Source organism: Bos indicus, chromosome 6 (genome assembly GCF_029378745.1).
Source record: "Bos indicus isolate NIAB-ARS_2022 breed Sahiwal x Tharparkar chromosome 6, NIAB-ARS_B.indTharparkar_mat_pri_1.0, whole genome shotgun sequence".
Classification (NCBI taxonomy): domain Eukaryota; kingdom Metazoa; phylum Chordata; class Mammalia; order Artiodactyla; family Bovidae; genus Bos; species Bos indicus.
In genome coordinates this window covers 90,634,964-90,655,925 of record NC_091765.1, presented here as the reverse complement: position 1 = coordinate 90,655,925, position 20,962 = coordinate 90,634,964, and the positions used below count along the sequence as shown (strand labels likewise).

General features: G+C 43.1%; 1 protein-coding gene across 1 annotated transcript in view; it reads right to left on the bottom strand.

Moving 5' to 3' along the window:
- Positions 1-3,650: 3,650 nt before the first annotated feature.
- PARM1 (prostate androgen-regulated mucin-like protein 1) overlaps positions 3,651-20,962 on the bottom strand; it is a 129,292-nt gene continuing 111,980 nt past the window's right edge. Inside the window, exon 4 of the mRNA XM_019962927.2 lies at positions 3,651-7,562. Within this exon, the coding sequence (XP_019818486.1) occupies positions 7,478-7,562 (85 nt within the window). The 3' untranslated portion in view covers positions 3,651-7,477. The remainder of the gene's footprint in view (positions 7,563-20,962) is intronic.

The following is a 20,962-nucleotide window of genomic DNA, read 5'->3' as shown; positions in this document are numbered from 1 at the left end:
CTTTTTCAGGGGCTAGTGAGTGTCCTTAGTTGTGTAAGGGACAGTTGCATCACGTTAGGAATAACATGATGTTATGTCTTTTGGGGGAAGTTCTAACCTGGGGTAAAGGGATGGGCTCTGCTCTCCATATTCAGCTCAGAATCGTTACCATGCTATCCTCTGAAATACAGAGAAGGCAGGAACCATGTGTCTTGCAATCTCCTTTCCTGTGGGGTTCTGGCTAGAGCTTGTCCACAAGTAGTTCTCAGGTACGATACGGACAAGGCAAAGCCATTCTCCAGAAGCTGTTGCTGTCAAGATGTGTAGGCAGCTTCGCTTCTCCACGAGCTCCCAAGAACCATCTGCCTCACAGCCGCAGCCTGAGACATCACAGCCTCTCAGAGACCCAAGAATGTCAGCGGTTACCCGGCACGGCTTGCTTAACCTTTTTTCTTCCTGCTTTTGCAATGCTTGTGTAAGACTCTCATTTCTTTCCTTTTTGTAGCTAACATTTCATTGTATATATATACTACATCTTCCTTATCTGTTCCTCTGTTGATGGACATTTAGGTTGCTTCTATGTCCCGGCTATTGTAAATATGCTGCAGTGAACTCTGGGGTGTGTGTATCTTTTTGAATTATGGTTTTCTCTGGCTATATGCCCAGGAGTGGGATTGCTGGGTCATACCAGAGTTATGTTTTGGGTTTTTGTAAAGCAACTATACTTCAATAAAAATTTTAAAAAGACTCCATTTCTATCTGAAATCCTTAACTTCAGATTAAGATTTTAATAAACATCCCAGAAATTCAAGGAAAAGTGTCTTTTGGTTTTTGTTTTTTGTTTTTTTTGCCCCTGATGAACCCCCGTGACAATGCTGAATGTCCTGGCACAGGGGCTGAGTGTGGTCATGTGACTCTCATACCACCTGGCAACACCTGGCCTCTGACTGACTGGAACTTTTCAACACTCTGCCCAGCAGTGTTTGTTGCAGCGACTTCTGTCTGAGTGCCAAGGGAGATGTGGTCAGTGGGAGAACAAGATGGCGGTCTGGACTGTCTCACCGTAGCGGCTGTGTGGTCTGGTGACAGGGAAGTCCTTGTTGTTGATTACAATGGTTGGGTGACTTTGGTAGGTGACCTTGGTTGACAGTGCCAGAATCTACATAGAGGCAGCTCAGAATCTGGTTGGCCGGATGCCCTAAGGGTGGGTCCCTCTGGCTATTCTAGAAACCTTCTGAGAGGTAGGACTCTTGCCTAGCTTTGGCCTCAGGTAGTCCCATTGGGTTCACTGGGTTGGCTGGCCCAGCATCTGGGGCAGGAATCTCTAGCACCGAGTCAGGGTTCTGTGGAGGTGGCCAAGCGCATGGACTCTGGACGTCCACTGGCGATAGTCGAATCCTGCTGCACCACTTACCAACTGCACGACCTAGGGAAATCTGTTAATAGCAGTACTGTTAATAGCCCCATTATACAGATGAAGAAACTAAGGTCTGTAGTATAAGTATCTGTATAATGGGGCTATTAACAGTATCTACCCCATGGGATATTAATCCATGTAAAATGCTTAGAACAGTATCTTTCTCATACTAAGTGCTATGTGAGAATAAGCATTGTTACAGTGACACTGAGGAAAGACAGGTTAGCGCAGTGATGGAGGCTTCAGACAAGTGGAGTCAGTGATGCCGAGGGCAGCACCCCCAAGCCCAGGCTGCTAGACTCCTGTGGAGAGCGATGAGGCTGCAAGTGGACAATAAGAGCGAGGTTTTCACTAAAACCTTGGGCAATGGCAGTGCCCTGGCAGATCGGGGATGAGGTGAGGCAATCTCCTCCTTGGCAGAGAACATAGCCTGGCGGGGCAGCAGGAGTCGGCAGAAAGTTGACAGCGCCTGGCAGGGGGACATGTGCTTGGGAGCTGACTGGGCTTGCTCTGGGCTGCGTGCCAGGCACTCTTGAGATTGCCCGAAATAGCTGATGGGGGACTTTGCAAGGGATGTGAGAGTCTTAAGACCTGGATTATATTTACATCAGATACCAGTCCCTTGGGTGGAAAGAGGTCTGGTGACAGATAGACTTGGTTTGAATCCCACCTCTGCTACTTACTAAACTGTAAATACATGGAGAGCAGAGGCCATCTTTTTCATTATGGAGCAGACAGAAGGATTCAGTCCATGCATGAATGAATTTGATATCCTGGAACCTCAGCTTCCCCATCTGTAAGATGACGAGAATGTGAAAACCACTAGAGGTGATGCAAGGAATACATTAAACAGTTGTCCGCAGGCCCCCAAAGTTCCTCATGAATATGCATTACTTCTTTTTTTAATAGTAAATATTCAGTGTCTAGCTTAAATAGAAACACCATATATTTGTTGACTAGAACTGATTAATACTGTTTTGGTCCAGAAAACAAAGTACATTCTACACACACCAGAGACTACATCCTTTAAGAGATCTTATAAGTGTTTTTCCCAGTTTGATCAGTGCTGTCTTTTTTGATTATTTATTTATTTGGCTGTGTCCACTCTTACTTGTGGCATGTGGGCTCTTTAGTTGCAGCATATGAGGTCTACTTCCCTGACCAGAGATTTAACCTGGGCCTTCTGTCTTGGGAGTGCAGAGTCCTAGCAACTGGACCACCAGGGAAGTTCCTTGATCAGTGTTTTTAATTGTCACTTAGGACTCAATCCTTTCTGACAAAAATCAAAATATAGCTACTAGCTATTGGGGCACACTGTTGAACTTTAGGAGAGTAAAAGATTGGAGATAGGTTACTCAGCCATTGAAACAGATTATGACTTGACTTGGAAAAGCTATGCTGCAGGGGAAAAAATTGATCTGACCCAGTAATTCAAAAGATGTGAACACTATAAATTATTATTAGGCTTTTCCTTTCTATGCACACACTTAATGTGCTTTCTGACCAAACCTGTGCAGGCAAGTTTGGAATAATGGAGTTATTACTTGTTTTTAGGGCCACGGCAGGTCCTCTGAATGATCAGTGGGGAAGGGCTTGTTTCATGTCTTGTCCTCCTGGTCCATCTTGACTCCTCCCCATCAATCCTCCATGTTGTGGCACTGGAAGGCAGGTATCTAAACATATTAAGTCTGACCTTAAGTTTAAATCCATCATCAAATCAACGTGCTCTAGTTTGCAAGAGTATCCCTTTATTTCTTATGTTGTAAGATGCCTGGGCTTTGCTATTGCTGTTTTTCTTCAGAATTAGAATAGTCTTTGGTTGGCGTCTGGGGGTGGAAATAATATTCTGGATGATTAAAACTGCCTACTATTTCACTGTCAGATAGGATGGGTATGCTGAGTGTTTTTGAAGGAGAACAAAGCAAGTATCAAATGTATTGCTACCACCTTAATATAACTTATTATATATAACTATTTGTCAAATCAAAGTGTTTCTTTTTACAATGATTTTATAAGGCATGGTGTATAGTTAGGAATAAAATCACTGCTTGGAAAGTTTCTTCATTTATGATATCCTTCAATTCTGTTTCAAGATCAGAGAGAACTTCCCACTCTGCAAAAAGTATTATTTATTGATGTGGGATAAATTTTCTCTAAGAAGGAGCCATGGCTGCTTAATGCGAGCAGTACCAAGCACAGCAACCAAATGGCTTGAATAACAAAACATATCAAAATGTGAATCACCACTGTCAGATGCAAGCTTTTAAGAACTTTAATTGATATAATTATCATTAGTATGCAATATGTCTTACAACAAATGTAGATACAATGACATCAAATAGCAAAGAAGTTGCACGTCTTTCCATCTTTAAACGATGTGAGCTTACCCCAAGAAAGCAATCTGGCATTGGTCTCTTGGATAGCACTATTACCAATATCAACTAGCACTTTAAAATCAAAGTTGAAATGGTACATTCATTTGCCAAAAGAGGTAAAAGGCAAAGAAGGTGAATCAACGTGCAAATTAGCATCTGGCCCAGTTGCAAAATTCATTTCCCAGATGCGAAGGATTGAACCATGCACCCCTGCAAGCAAGACAAAGGGCAAACAGATGATGGTAAACCCAAATCAACTCCACAAAGGACTCAGAAGACTTTGTGCTGGTAAAGGCCAGGTCCACGGCTGTTAGCGCTCAGACATCCACACGTGTTACCCTAACTCAACAGTCTGTGAGACCTGCGTCCTGGGCCATCCTTTCATTCAGGGATGGAAACCACCCTTTGCGGTCCCAGGCAGTCAGGCAGTGGCATTGGGGCACAGCTCAGAGCTCTAACAGCTGTCTGTATGTAGCTACTAGACAGGTGTCATTTAATACATTTAAGTAAAACAACACACCAAACAAGAAACCAAGATCACTTATATATCTACATAATACTTAAAATGTCTATAATTTTTTTTCTCCAGAAACTAAAACCACTGTAGACATAACTTCATTAATCCTCACAACAGATTTGTGAGGTAGCATGGGGTGAGGTCCATAGGACAACATCACGCCTGCCTAAGAAATGAAGACACAGACGTCCAGGGAGGGCCGGAGCCTTCATCGGGGCCACAGGAAATCAAGGTTGAAGCCCATTCTGTCAGCGTTTGTAACCTACATTCTAGAAGGGGCTTCTAGTGTGAGTGACATTATCTCTAACACTTTCTGACTAGTCCAGTGCCTGGATGGTGTGTGGTTGTTGTAGACCCATTGGAGTCAATTCCCTTGTGTAGACCTTGAACAGACTCGCTCCCTGAGATAAAGGACGTCGCTTATTGGCATATGTTTTGTGTGTGTGTGTGTTGAATGCAGTTATTAACATTGTTGGCCAACTTAAAAACAGAAAAATGCACTTGACAAAATATTCAAGCCATAGGTATTTTCTACTAACATAACAAGGAGTTCTCGAGTGTTTAGGGGAAGCTGTCACCTTGCCGAATGCATGTGCTGCAGGCCCAGAGCCCTCTCTTTATCATAAAGATCCAGAAGTTCATTAGAGTAAGCAACGTATCAAAGGCTCTTGTACAACAGCAGCCTTGGTGAGGAAAGCTGCTTGCCGACCCAGTGATTTGTAACTGGTCAGGATTCCCTGGGAAGAGGCCGGTCCCTCTCACCCAGTGTTTTTGACTCAAGCAACATCCAGAAGACCACCTCTCCAAAGGGGCTTCATAGACATTTTGTCAACATATCTGTGTCCGAGTGAAAAGAAAATATATGGAATGTCCTTTGTTTTTGTTGAAGTGTCCTTTGCCAAACCGAAAGCCTACGGGGGGAAGGCTGTGGGTAGGAAAGAGGGACAGTTATTCAGGCCAAGCACTGCTAAAAGGGGGCATGCTTGGTCACTCCTGGCCACCTTCCTGAGAAAGTCCACTTTTAAAAAATTTTCATAATCAGAGATATGAGAATTCCTGGAAGCCTACTTCTCATTCCCTCCTCCTGTTGTAAAATACTTCTGGGGGTTGCTCACTCTCCTTTGGTACCTAGGAGTTTAGGATTGATTTCTTTCAGAGCCGGGGGTTGGCAGGCTGCAGAAAGTAGCACAGCTCTAATGTTTCTGATACCAGAGAGGTTTAGAACTGCCCGGCAGTGGCCGTTTTCATGCCAGGACTTCGTTGGGTCGCAGCAAGTGACAGGATGAGTCCAAGGTCAAGTTTCTGGAAACTAAACAGAGTCATGGCAGCAGGTCCGAGTTTAGAAATAAAAAATGCAGTTTTATGTTCTGTACAATAGCGTCGGACAAGAGAACACATTTTGAAATAGAACTTAAATGTGTATTTTGTACTCCATGAAATCAGACATAAGATGCCAGTTGCTATTACCGGGTGTTTCAGGAGGACAGGGTTAGAGCTGTGAAATAAGGCTATCTAGAAAACACAGAGAAATAAAAAGGCAATCATGCGCAAAAACAACTCATCAAACTAAATACTTTAAATACAACGCCAACAAACTAAATACTTTTCAGATAAAAATTTAACGAATCATTTCATTTAGTTAAAAGTAAAAACTATCACTAACCTGAATGTCTTGTTTTGTCACAATGGGCATTGCAATAAATTAGGGTTTCTCACACTTGGCACTATTGACATTTGCGGCCGGATAACTCTCAGTTGGGGTGGGCTATCTTCTACATTGTGGGATGGTGAGCACATCCATGGCCTCTACCCACTGGGAGCACCCCTTAGGGGGTGACACGCAGAAGTTATACCAGGTATTTTCAAATGTTCCCAGTGGGGCAGTGGGATGAAATTACCTGCTGTTGAGAATACGGCTGGAAATGGATGACCGCAAAGACAATCAGTTCTTTCTCAAAATTTGTGACACAGGATTTTAAAACTGTATACCCAGGGGTGTTCATTTATTAAATGGCAGAATTAGCAAGGTAAGCATTTGGGAAAAATAAACGGATTAATCACGGTGTCTATTTCCTATGGAAAAGGCTTACTGACTAATTGAAGAAAAACTAGAGCCTTTAAAAAATTAAAAAAAAAAAAAGTTCATAGCCATTATCCAACAGACAGTAAGGCAGTGAACCAGTTGCTTTGTGGGTAGAAAGCAAGGATTCTACAGGTTCCTCCATGCAGCGGATGCCTCTGACGGTCACTGGGGGCTGATTCTACCTTCCTTAATGAGGTATTCAATGCATGTTGCCCCTACTTTCCTCCCACCCTCCTCCATGCCCCCCTCACCCCACCCGACTCTACACTCACTCCACACGCCTCTCCCTTTCTCTCCTACAACTAAACTCACTGCACAGCCTTCTCCTGTGGAACCGCAACTCCACTGAAAGCTTGTGGGCTGGGGTCCCAGCTGCGGATGGCTAGATAACCGGGCATCCTTAGCAGATACAGATGGCCTGGAGGGGTGGCCGGGGGCGCTGGCACGCTGAGATAGGACAGCAGTTTGCTACTCTGTAGTAGTACTCGGCTGGCTGGTCCCCTCCAGGGCACCTTCTTGTTTCCTCTCTCCCTAATTCGGCAGCTAAGAAGCTGGCCTCCAGCTTGCAGAGCCAAGCAGGTATCCGATCAGACACAACCAGATAAACCAAGATTAAAAAGGAATCTGAGAAACCCCTGCTTCCTTACCTGTAGGGTGAACTCCTCCCAGCACTCATGGCCTTTCCCCTCATCAAGATTTAATGTAATTTCATAAAGAAAAGTTTAAGAAATACCACACACAGAAAGTTCCCCTAAAAGTAACCCCTGACGACACACTTGATTCATCCCTCTTCCTGGTTCTTCTCTTGGTGGGACCCCCGCTAGGTACAGACGTCACCACCGTGGCGTCCAGCCTGGATGGCTCAGGGTTGGCCCATGTCCGCTGCATATCAGACTCCACTCACTTTTAAATAATTGTTTTTTTTTTTTTTTTTGGTACCAGAAAGGAGAAGTTGTAGCAGCCAGAGGAGAGGGAGGAAGAAAACAAAACAACCAAACCAACAAAACAGGATTGTCGCTCAAGGCGCCTCAGGTACTTGTTATTAATTCTACTGGATAAGCACTGATAAATAAAGAGTTATTCCTCATCCCGGCCACATTCTTTTGTTAGGAGTCATCATACAGAGGGTTGTTGTAGTTTCCCCAGGACCCGTAGTCGTGGTCGTCCAAGAGCCTTCCGTAGGAGGAATGCCTGGTGGGAAGGAGAAGAGGCTGTGGTTATTTGAAGTTGCCCATGTTGCGGACAGCCCCGTGCCCTGGGGCCTGAAGGGGAAGGGAAGATGCGATTCTTCACAGGACAAACTCTTGGCAGCAGATCCATCAAGCAGGGAGGCCCCAGTCTGCAAACTCCCTGTAAGTTATGACTGGTCCACTGGGAGCCCTACTGGCACCTTCTATTGAGATATGCTGGGCCCTTGTCTCTCTCATTGACCTCTGCTGCTGGAGAAGGAAGAGGCTCCATTTCCAAGGCTACTTAATAAGAAGTAAGGGGAAAGCAAAGGTTGCATTCCTGGCATTTTGGCTTAGGTTCTGGACTTCATTTTCCCTGAAATGATAATGACAGAACCAGACCCACTGATACTCTCACCACCCCGCTGAACTTCATATCATGTTTTATCATCATCTACAGAGTTTTTCTATGTTCCATGGTCATGTGAGCCTCAAAATAAAGCCATGGTCCAGTATTGCTTATCCTTACTTCTTCAATGAGGAAAATAGGGCCCAGAGATGTTAACGGACACACCCAAAGTCACCCAACTGAGCTATGAGTTGAGCGCCTACCTCTGGGATCTGAACCCAGTGCTCTGAGCTCTGTTTCTTAGAGTTTGATTAGCACCTGAGTTCAATGGCAATATGCACTTATCAGGGTCTGGTGGGTCATTCCGGGAACCTGTTCCACAATTATTGTTTCTAAAAGACACTGAAATCAGATTGTTATCATTCTTCCATTTAAAACCATTGAGCAGCCCCTCATTCCACACAGAGTAAAAGCGAAAGTCACCACGATAGTTTGCAAAGCCCTACAGGGTCTGGCTCCTGTTATTACCTCTCCAAGCACATCAGCTGTTATGCCACCTCTTGCTCTTTCTGCTCATGCCTGACACAGCTGCTTCAGGGCCTTTGCACTTACTGTCCCCTCATCTTGGAACATTTTTCCTCCAGATTTCCACACAGTTCTTTTCATTTCCTTCAAGTCTGCACAAATGTTACCTTCTCAAGGCAGCCTTCCTTAGAAAATCTATTTAAACTTGCAACTCCCATCCCACAGGACTCCCTGCTTAATTTTACTCATAGTATCATCACCTTCTAACATACCATATAATTTACTTATTTACACTATTATTGCCTCTCTCTTCTAATTAGACTTCATGTATGGATTGTTTGCCTGATTTATTTGTTCTTAACTCTAATTCCAGCACCTAGAAGAGTAAATCCTCAATAAATAGTAAGTTCTCCATAAATGTTTATGGAAGAAACAGTGATTGGAAAAAAAAAAAAATCCTGAAAATTCAATCTGTTCAAAAGATGGGAGCTTCCCGGAAAGGATTATGGCATTTTAAGACTAAAACTACTGGCAGGACTGAGAGAATATTACAAAATGAGACTCTGGTGCCTCTGAGATTCAGGCTAGCTTGTGAATTTTTACACCTTGCCACTGGAAATCAGGAATGCTATATATATAGTACAAACATACCCCCCTAATTTCTTTCTCACCTAAATATGAAAATTAAACAAAATGAAAATACAGCCCCAGAGGCACAAAAAGCACTTGTTTTATACTTCTCTCTGTTGCTAAAATAATTGCTGTCACTCTTCTAAACGTACTTATATCTGTCGGTATTTGAGAAGAGATGATCTTGAAAAGAACCAGACGATGTGTTGGCGTCATCTCTTAGCTTTGAAGATTCTGGTTCCTGTCCTGAAGGCTGGCTCAGTGGACCCAGTCTATAGACCTGAAAACTTCCTCAGTGTACTTTGTTTTCCCTAAAGGTGCACGTTCGTCTCTGGGGTGTGAGAAGGAAAGAGGTCACGAATAACACACCGCTAACCTATTGCCTGGCAGGAATAGGGGAGGTTAGTGTTGAACACTCCATCCACACTTAACACCACCAATTCCAATCAGAGCCTTTAACTGGATGGTTGAGAAATGGAAGCTATGGAATGAATAAGTAAAAACATAGGGATTACAAGACTGGTGCATCCTGACTCTTTGTGCTTTCAAGGACAGCAGCCTGCCCACCTGACTCCTCTGTCAATGAGATTTCCCAGGCAAGAATACTGGAGTGGGTTGCCATTTCCTCCTCCAGGGGATCTTCCTGACCCTGGGATTCAGCCTGCATCTCCTACATTGGCAGGTGGATTCTTTATCACTGAGTCACCGGGGAAGCCCTTATAAGATTGGCGCTGGGCCTAAATTTCAGCATGATTTACTGTGGCAAGCCTGGCCAACAAGTACCCTTTAAACACATTCTCTTATTGATAGAATTCTCCTGCCTCACCTTTGCATGGTAATTTAACTTCTCACAGCATTTTTATATCTATCATATAATTTTATTCTCATAAAATATCAGTTGGACCTATAGATGTACATCCTAGACTACATTTTTAACCCCATATTTCTTCATCTATAAAATGGAGAAACCAAAAAACAATTGCATTAGAATTTTTGGGTGGATTACATGAGGTAATGCATATAAAAGACGTGGCACATAGTAAAAGCACAATAAATGTTGGCCAACATTGCTTTTCAACTTTTATTATAATGAAACATATAGGAACTCATGGTAGATCTGCAAAGAATAAAAAAGTTTACTGAGTGAAAATTGAACCTTCTTCACTTTCACCAGGAACTCCTGAAACTATGCCCCAGGCATGGTTATAAAACCAGCTTCTTATACTATAATTAAACAAAATTATTACCACACTGGAGTTGGGTTAGAATATTAAAAAATCTTCTGGGCATCAGGTCTTATTGTTTGTGGTTATTGCAGGCAAGACTATTGATCAGAGCTATACTTGAACCTCTTGTGTTGTAAGAGATGTCTACTACTACACACACACACACACACACATACACTAGTAAAATAATGGAAAAAGATGGAGCTTTCATTTTTCTTTGTCTTCTCATTTGAATGAACTGTGAGTTGAACAAAAATGAGGAAAGCAATGTAAGAGACAGAGATAAAATGGACTTGGGAATGAACTGAACCTGTAGTAGTGTAGTTGCTCAGTCGTGTCTGACTCTTGCGACCCCATGGATTGTAGCCTGTCAGGTTCCTCTGTCCATAGGACTCTCCAGGCAAGAATACTGGAGTGGGTATCTATGCCCTTCTCTAGGGCATCTTCTTGACCCATGGATCAAACCCAGGTCTCCTGCATTGCAGACACTTTACCATCTGAGCCGCCAGAGAAGCCCCACCGAACCCAAAGGGCATGCTTTATTATGAGCCTAAACAAGAAGAATTGGGTGAGCTGGAATTCAAGCCAGGTTTGGGTAAATTCTGTAATGTTGCAGAAAGAGGAAGACAAACACATCGTTTTGTGTGTGTGTGTTTGTGTGTGTGTACATGTCTGTGAGATAAGTAGAGAATCATTAATGATCACTTTCAACTAGCTCTCCAGGTCTTAAATCATGACATGTTTTAGATGGAAATGGGGGACTTTTCCAGATTAACATTTGTGGAGTCTGAAGTGGTGAAAAAGCTGCCACTCTCAAGATTAGGAAGATGGGGCTTAGCTCCAGGGATCTGAAAGGCTGTTTCTATGATGTCATGGGAGGGCTGCTACTAAAATTAAGGTCAGTTGGCTCTGTACTGCAAGGCGGCTGATCTAATTTCAATCTGAAGAGCCCTCTGTATGAATGACATCATCGTCAGGTCAAGGCAGTTTTGTTTACTCCATTGCTTCATAAAGACCGGCAGGCAGCCAGCACAGCTAAGGTTTCCATTTGCTGTGCATTGGCTCCCTTAGATGGTAAACCTCCCCGGGGGGCAGATTATGACTTACTTCGCTTCTAATTTTCTGAATGTCTGATCTGTTGCTCTTAACACAATGATACTTTTATAAATACTTAATGATCACTGCTTAGATCCAGTGTAGCATATAAACAGGACACAGAGAAAACACACAGTTTCCTTGGTCAATACCAGCAGGGATTAGTATATGCCCAGTCACTTAGTCGCATCCAACTCTGCGACCCCGTGGACTGTAGCCTGCCAGGCTCTTCTGTCCATGGAATTTTCCTGGCAAGAATACTAGAGTGGGTTGCCATTTCCTCCTCCAGAGAATCTTCCTGACCCAGAGATCGAACCCACATATCCTGTGTCTCCTGCCTTGAGGGGGATTGTTTACTACTGGGATTAGTATGGCCTGTGGCAATTCGCACATATATGGAATCTAGAAAAATGGTATTGATGAACATATTTTAGCAGGGCAGGAATAGAGACTTTAGCAGATGCAGACATAGAGACTTGTGGTGGGGGAGGGCGTGGGGAGGAGAGGGGGTATCAAACTGAGACAGTAGAATTGACATATACACTATCGTGTGTAAAGCAGAAAGTTAGTGGGAAGCTGCTGTATAGCATAGGGAGCTCAGCTCAGTGCTCTGTGATGACTTAGAGGGATAGGATGGGGGGGGCGGTGAGAGGGAGGCTCAAGAGGAAGGGGATGTATGTATACATATAGCTGATTCACTTTGTTGTGCAACAGAAATCAATACAACATTGTAAAGCAATTATACTCCAAAAAAAAAAAAAAGGAACACAGAGGGCCAAAGCCACAGTTTTGCCCTTAAAGATTGGAAGAGGAAAGAAAATTAGAATTTCTCCTATGCAATGACATGGTTTAAAAGCATTCAGCATGAGCTCACAGCCCCTGTAAATCAATGACACTATGCTTCTTGTCGCTGTTGTTCTACTGTATCAGATGGTTTAGTTAGCTAAAAACAGAACCCAAGGGGACAAAATGGGATACGATTTATGTGAAGCTCTGGCCTCATTGCTTTCTTCTCAAGTGGCTTTGCTCTAACAAAGCAGCAGTCCCCACTCCCTCTCCCCTCGCCCCAATTGGTCAGTGATGCCTTCTTGATGACAACTGCTAAATGTAGTGGTGATGCTTGTGGTTTGAAGCCTTTCCCACAACTGTGAAAACATACCTATTTTAAGGTAGCTATAGCATCAATACTTAATGGAACTCAATGGTCTTTGAAAATGAATGAGGTGTTTACCTTTATTCTTTGTCGAGACAAACATATTTTAGAAAACACCTTCTCCTTTATAAGGGTCAGCTCCAGGTCTCCAAAAAGTCTACAACTTTGCTTATTACTATTCCTCCTAAGGTCCTCTTGTCCCTAGTTAAGTGTATCTTGCCATTCAATCATTGGGGCTTATTACATGTGAAAAAGCAGAGTTATAAATATGAATAAGATATGGCTTAGTGCTGGGAAAACATAACTGAACTTGCAGCTCATTAGTCATTAGCCATTAAGCTTTAGACTCGCATCATCCATTATCAAAGCCAGTTTTGTGTAGCTGTCACTGTCTCCTTTGTTTATGTCTGTGGCTTTTTTTTTTTTTTTCCTTTCGATTCTCATTTCCCTGCCTGGCTTCTTTCACTTATTCATTGAAAAGTTACCATTGATCAGGCCTTATTCTGGGGCCTTATTCCAGGCTATTCTAGTGAACTAAGAGACAGAAATTCCTGTCCTAAGGGAGCTTATATTCCAATGGGAGCCTCCCTTAGAAGAAATGAAGTAACTCTCATGGTTAACAAAAGAGTCCAAAATGCAGTACGTGGGTGCAATCTCAAAAATGATAGAATGATCTTGGTTCCTTTCCAAGGCAAACCATTCAACATCACAATAATCCAAGTCTTTGTCCCAACCACGGATGCTGAAGAAGCTGAAGTTGACCAGTTCTATGAAGACCTACAAAACCTTCTGGAACTAACACCAAAAATGAAGTCCTTTTCATCATAAGGGATTGGAATGCAAAAGTAGGAAGTCAAGAGATACCTGGAGAAACAGGAAAGTTTGGCCTTGTAGTACAAAATGAAGCAGGGCAAAGGCTAACAGAGATTCATCAAGATAACATGCTGGGCATAGAAAACACTCTCTTCCAAAAACATAAGCGATGGCTCTACACATAGACATCACCAAATGGTCAATACAGAAATCAGATTAATTATATTTGTAGCTGAAGGTAGAGAAGCTCTATACAGTCAGCAGAAACAAGGCTGGGAGCTGACTGCCACACTGTTTTGCTACACAAAACTGGCTCAGACCATGAGCTCCTTCTTGTAAAATTCAGACTTAAATTGAAGAAAGGAGGAAAAACCGCTAGGCCATTCAAGTATGACCTAAATCAAATCCTTATGATTATACAATGGAGGTGATGAACAGATTTAAGGGATTACATCTGATACACTGAGTGCCTGAAGAACCATGGACAGATGGTCATAACATTGTACAGGAGGCAGTCACCAAAGCCATCCCAAAGAAAAAGAAATGCAAGAAAGCAAAGTCGTTGTCTGAGGAGGCTTGCAAATAGCTGAGGAAAGAAGAGAAGTAAAGAGCAAGGAAGAAAGGGAAAAATATACAAAACTGAATTGCAGAGTTCAGTTCCAGAATATAGCAAGGAGAGGTAAGAAAGTCTTCTGAAACGAACAATGCAAAGAAATAGAGGAAAACAACAGAATGGGAAAGAGATCTCTTCAAGAAAATTGGAGAGATCAAGGGAGCATTTCATGCAAAGATCCTTTATTGGATAGAAATAGTATGGACCTAACAGAAGCAGAAGAAATTAAGTACAGGTGGCAAGTATACACAGAATAACTGCACAAAAAAGATCTTAATGACCTGCAAAATCATGATAATGTGATCATTCACCTAAAGCCAGACATTCTGGACCTTAGGAAGTGGGCCTTAGGAAGCATAACTAGGAACAAAGCTAGTGGAGTTGATGGAACTTCAGCTGAGCTATTTAAAATCCTAAAGATGATGCAGTTAAACTGCTGCACTCAATATGTCAGCAAATTTGGAAAACTCAGTAGTTGACACAGGACTGGAAAAGGTCAGTTTTCATTCTAATCCCATAGAAGGGCAATGCCAAAGAATGTTCAAACTACTGTGCAATTGTGCTCATTTCACATGCTAGCAAGGTTTTGCTTAAAATCCTTCTAGGCAGGCTTCAGCAGTATGTGAACTGAGAACTTCCAGATATACAAGCTGGATTTAGAAAAGGCAGAGTAACCAGAGATCAAATTGCCAACATTCACAGGGTCATTGAGAAAGTAAGGGAATTCCAGAAAAACATCTACTTCTTTATTGACTATGCTAAAGCTTTTGACTATGTGGATTGCAGCAAACTGTAGAAAATTCTTAAAGAGATGGGAATACCAGACCACCTTACTGTCTCCTGGAAACCTGTATGTGGGTCAAGAAGCAACAGTTAGAACTGGACATAGAACAACTGACTGATTCAAAATTGAGGAAGGAGTACGACAAGGCTGTAGATTGTCACCCCTTTTATTTAACTTCTATGCAGAGTACATAATGCAAAATGCCAGCCTGGATGACTTACAAGTTGGAATAAAGACTGCTGGGATAAATATCAACAACCTCAGATGAGCAGATGATACCACTCTAATGGTAGAAAGTGAAGAGGAACTAAACAGCCTCTTGATGAAAGTGAAAGAGGAGAGTAAAAAACTTGGCTTGAAACTCAACATTAAAAAAACTAAGATCATAGCATCCTGTCCCATCACTTCATGGCAAATAGATGGGGAAAAAGTGGAAACAGTGGCAGATTTTACTTTATTGGGCTCCAAAATCACTGTGGAGCCTGCAGGCATGAAATTAAATGATATTTGCTCCTTGGAAGGAAAGCTATGACAAACCTAGACAGCATTTCAAAACACAGAGACATTACTTTGCCAACAAAGGTCCAAATACTCAGTTCAGCCACTCAGTCATGTCCAACTCATTGTGACCCCATGGACTGCAGCATGCCAGGCCTCTCTGTCCACCATCAACTCCCGGAGTTTACTCAAACTCATGTCCATTGAGTCGGTGATGCCATTCAACCATCTCATCCTCTGTCATCCCCTTCTCCTCCTGCCTTCAATATTTCCAAGAATCAGGGCCTTTTCAAATGAGTCAGCTCTTCACATTAGGTGGCCAAATTATTGGAGTTTCAGCTTCAACATTAGTCTTTCCAATGAATATTCAGGACTGATTTCTTTTAGGATGGACTGGTTGGATCTCCTTGCAGTCCAAGGGACTCTCAAGAGTCTTCTCCAACATCACAGTTCAAAAGCATCAATTCTTAGGCACTCAGCTTTCTTTATAGTCCAACTCTCACATCCATACATGACTACTGGAAAGACCATAGCCTTGACCAGATGGACCTTTGTTGGCAAAGTAACATCTCTGCTTTTTAATATGCTATCTAGGTTGGTCATAGCTTTCCTTCCAAGGGGCAAGCACCTTCTAATTTCATGGCAGCAGCCACCATCTGCAGTGATTTTGGAGCCCCCTACCCCCCGAAAATAGTCTGTCACTGTTTGCATTGTTTCCCATCTATTTGCCATGAAGTGATGGGACCAGATGCCATGATCTTAGTTTTCTGAATGTTGAGTTTCAAGCCAACTTTTTCACTCTCCTTTTTCACTTTCATCAAGAGGCTTTTTAGTTCCTCTTCACTTTCTGCCATAAGGGTGGTGTCATCTGCATATCTGAGGTTATTGATATTTCTCCTGGCAATCCTGATTCCAGCTCGTGCTTCATTCAGCCCAACCTTTCTCATGATGTACTCTGCATATAAGTTAAATAAGCAGGGTGACAATATACAGCATTGACATACTCCTTTCCCAATTTGGAACCAGTCCGTTGTTCCATGTCCAGTTCTAACTGTTGCTTCCTGACCTGCATACAGATTTCTCAGGAGGCAGGTCAGGTGGTCTGGTATTCCCATCTCTTTTAGAATTTTCCACAGTTTATTGTGATCCACACAGTCAAACACTTTGGCATAGTCAATAAAGCAAAAGTAGATGTTTTTCTGGAACTCTCTTGCTTTTTTGATGATCCGATAGATGTTGGCAATTTGATCTCTGGTTCCTCTACCTTTTCTTAACCCAGCTTGAACATCTGGAAGTTCATGGTTCACATACCGCTGAAGACTAGCTTGGAGAATTTTGAGCATTACTTTGCTAGTGTGTGAGATGAGTGCAATTATGCAATAGTTTGAGCATTCTTTGGCATTGCCTTTCTTTGGGATTGAAATGAAAACTGGCCTTTTCCAGTCCTGTGGCCACTGCTGAGTTTTCCAAATTTGCTGGTATATTGAGTGCAGCACTTTCATAGCATCATCATTTGAAATAGCTCAACTGGAATTCTATCACGTCCACTAGCTTTGTTCATAGTGATGTTTCCTAGGGCCCACTTGACTCTGCATTCCAGAATGTCTGGCTCTAGGTGAGTGATCACACCATTGTGATTATCTGGGTCATGAAGATCTTTTTTGTATAGTTCTTCTGTGTATTCTTGCCACGTCTTCTGAATATCTTCTGCTTCTGTTAAGTCCATACCATTTCTGTCCTTTATTGTGCCCATCTTTGCATGAAATGTTCCCTTGATATCTCTAATTTTCTTGAAGAGATCTCTAGTCTTCCCCATTCTATTGTTTTCCTCTATTTCTTTGCACTGATCACTGAGGAAGGCTTTCTTATCTCTCCTTGCTATTCTTTGGAACTCTGCATTCAAATGGGTATATCTTTCCTTTTCTCCTTTGCCTTTCGCTTCTTTTCTTTTCACAACTATTTGTAAGGCCTCCTCAGACAACCATATATACACTACCATGTGCCAAATAGATAGCTGGTGGGATGCTGCTTTAAAGTGCAGGGATCTCTGCTCCATGCTCTGTGATGACCAGAGAGGTGGGGGTGGGTGTCCAAGAGAGAGGGGATATATGTATACCTATAGCTGATAGTTGTACAGCAGAAACTAACACAACATTGTAAAGCAATTAAGCTTGAATTAAAAAAAAAAGTGAACCAAACACCTCTAGTCAGAGATCAGCATGTTCATAAAAACAGAGGCATGAAACAATAGAAGATTATACCCGGGAAACTTTAGAGCCCAGTGTCTTCAGAGTGTCGGGAGGTGAAAGTAGAGTAGGGTTACTTAAAGTCTGGTCCTTGGACCAGCAGCTTTGGCATCACCCGTGAACTGTTGAGAGCTGCCAGTGTACGGGCCCCACCCTGACACACAGGCGGAACCTAAGGGGCTGAGACCCAGGAAACTGTGTTTTCAATAAGCTTGCCCATTGGCTCTCATGCACGTTGAAATTTGAGAACCACTGAGTTAGAGAATCAAGTCAACTAGACCTACAGAATGCCAAAAGCTGGTCTGAAAAGACCAGTGTGTAGCAAACAAACCCCAGAAGATCTTAGACATCATGATTGGCTCCTTGTGGGCCTGCTTTTTAAACCTAATAACAGCCAGGAGGAATCCAGTTTGTAGAAAATGTCATCACCAGAAGACTTAAAGTAAAACAGGTTACTTCTAACCAGATGTCTTAGAAGCCAGGTCCTGTTGTGTCTACAAATCAAGATCACAGTTATTTTTGTGACGGGAACAGCCTGTGTTGTCTGCCTGGGTTACCAGCACACCTAATTACAGCAGCATCCGCAGTACTGTGACAGATACGGTCTCCTGCCCGGGAGATTATCCCGTGGCTGAACAGTTTTGAGCCAATTTAAACAAAAACAAAACCGACTTACCTCATTCTTCAATCATCATTAATTAAAGACACCCTTCTGCTAGAGGCAGGCAGGGCTTTTGCTTTCTTTTAAAGTTGCAAACAAGCCCTGGAATAAAGACTTCACAGGGAGAGTTTCTATTAATGCAGCACGAGGATGCCACTCCACAGGCGTGTAGACAAAGCCCCACTGAAATTGCCAGGATGGGACATGAAAGTCGTCACATCAACATGTGATTAGAAAACTGAGCTGCTGTGCCATCTTCCTCCTCCTCTCCTCTCTGCTCTCCTTTGGATCCCTGATGCCTAGAGAATGGGGCAGTTGGTGGCTACCATTTTACTTAGCGACTAAGCAGGAAGCACGTGATGACGATTACAATGATGACAGTATTGAGCCTACCATGGCCCTCACTTCAACCCTGGGACCTGGATGTTTGTCTGTATCACAATTTAATCCTCATAACAAGCCTGAGTTAGGTATTCGTGTTCTAGTCCGCTTTCATAAGGGAAGAAACTGAGCACAGAGTGATTAGTAAACTTGCCTTGGAGTCCGTGTTCTTAAGCACCATGTAATACAGTCTTTCCAGGTTGCCTACATTCATTCCTCCATTTCCTCTACAAGACAACCTTGAAAGATAGGTGTTACCAGCTCTATGTTTTCAGGTGAAGAAATGAAGGATCAGGGAGATTATAATTTGCCCAAGGCCACCTAAATAGTAAGTAGAAGGGTCAGGATCGAACCTGATTGCAAAGCCCATGTTCCTCCTTCCACTCCATACTCCTGCCGGCTACAATGCATGGGCGGATAGTAGTAAAGAGAGTTGGAAGGTTCTGGGCTGTTCATTTTTATTAGCTGAATCTAAACATGGCTTAGGTTACGGAGAGATGAGGTCCTTCAGACAGGAGATAATGAGACAAAACTAGGGGTCATGGATCCCTAAAGAGCGGAGTGTGAAAACGGATGGCTGATCAGTTTACTCAACATCTTCAGAGGGAGTTAGAATTTGGCTAAGAGGTGAAACTCTCAAGCCACTGGTTCGCAGAGCTCTCCAGGAGGAAGAGGCCCTTTTTCTGGTGATGAGGCTGCCCTTTCAAATAGACTCTTCTTCTGCATTGGCCCGGAAATTAGCTGGGCCAGGCTATAGCCCAGGCCAGACGCTAATGGCTCCCCCAAGGGCTGTGATTTCAGTCACCTGCTGCTCTGGCTAAGTGAGCTGAAAAACCACAGACAACATACTTCTTGTCATTTTACTGTTCTCAGAAATCTGGGACAATAGGAATGGAAGAAACTTCCAGCCAAGGCCAAACTTAATCTTAGGTATGCGTAAACACACACATGCATGTATGCACATTTGACAACGGAGCCAAATGTATTTTTGATGAATGATTAGTGTGTGTGCTAAGTCGCTTCAGTTGTGTCCAACCCTTTGTGACCCTATGGACAGTGGCCCACCAGGCTCCTCTATCTGTGGGATTCTCCAGACAAGAATACTGGAGTGGGTTGCCATTTCCTCCTCCAGGGGTTCTTCCTGTCCCAGTGATCGACCCTCTGTCTCCCGCATTGACAGGCAGGTTCTTTACCACTAATTCCACCTGGGAAGCCTCGTAATGATTAGTGGGGCTTTCCAAGAATCTGGCAGAGTGACACTTGAAGGGGTTTTAGCACAACCTTAAGATTTATGAGTGCTATTAACTTCCTTATGTTATCAATTTTCCAAAATAATTAACATAGCAGCAGAAAGGGGTTTTCCTTAGGGGGTTTCCAAACAGGGGTCTGATCACTTTATCCATCCTTAAGTTTGTAGTGCCAAAAATAATGAGCAATCTTATACTCACACCACTGGGGGCCTTTCTACATTAAGAGGAGGATCTACACTGTGGGGAAGAGAAACAACGACTAGTTCATTTCAGTCATTCACTGAATTTATTATGTGGAGAAAGCGTGGAGAAAAAAATATATCTTAAATTTTTAAAATAAAATGTTATACAATGTTAATCAGCACTCATTAGAACCAATTTTAATGGCCCGCTAACTTTTCCAAACGCATTAAGTTCTGAGATGGCAGAACTGTGTCTTATCACTGATATGACACCCCAGGGTTTAAAAGAGTGCCTGGCACATGGCTAACGCTCAGTAACTGTCTACGCAGCAACCATCCTACTGGGGTTCCTTCCAGTAACTTTGATGATGACGACAGAGATGGTGGTGGTGGTGGCAGAACTATGTACTTGGGAAGCAGCGTCCATCTGCCTCCAAATGATGCTATCAAATAGTTAAAGCTACTGTCCTCATCTTAAAGGGGCTTCCCTGGTGGCTCAGTTGGTAAAGAATCTACCTGCAATGCAGGAGACCCAGGTTTGATCCCTGGGTTGGGAAGATCCCCTGGGGAAGGGAACAGCTACCCACTCCAGTATTCTTGCCTAGAGAATCCCATGAACAGAGGAGCCTGGCAGGCTACAGTCCATGGGGTCCCAAGAGTCAGATACGACTTAGTGACTAAACCGCCACATCATCTTAAAGTGGAGGGACGTCAAGGTTAGTGAATCTCTGTTACATGATACAGTGATGGTATTAATAGAACCTGCTAGAAAATGCGAGGGCTGGGACAGAAACTGACATCCCCCTGATCCCCAGTGGAATCTCAATTCTTAGTCACTGTTTTAGTCTGCCTGCCTGTGGTCAGTGGGACGCTTCAGGTGGTGAACTTGAATTCTTGCCTGGGGTCAAGAACAACAGCCCTGAGGTTATTTCAACATTATTTTTGTGTGGAGAGAGGGAAGTGTTTCTATTTCGTACCACAGTCTGTGTGGGTGTTTCTTTTGGTGACAGAGCCCT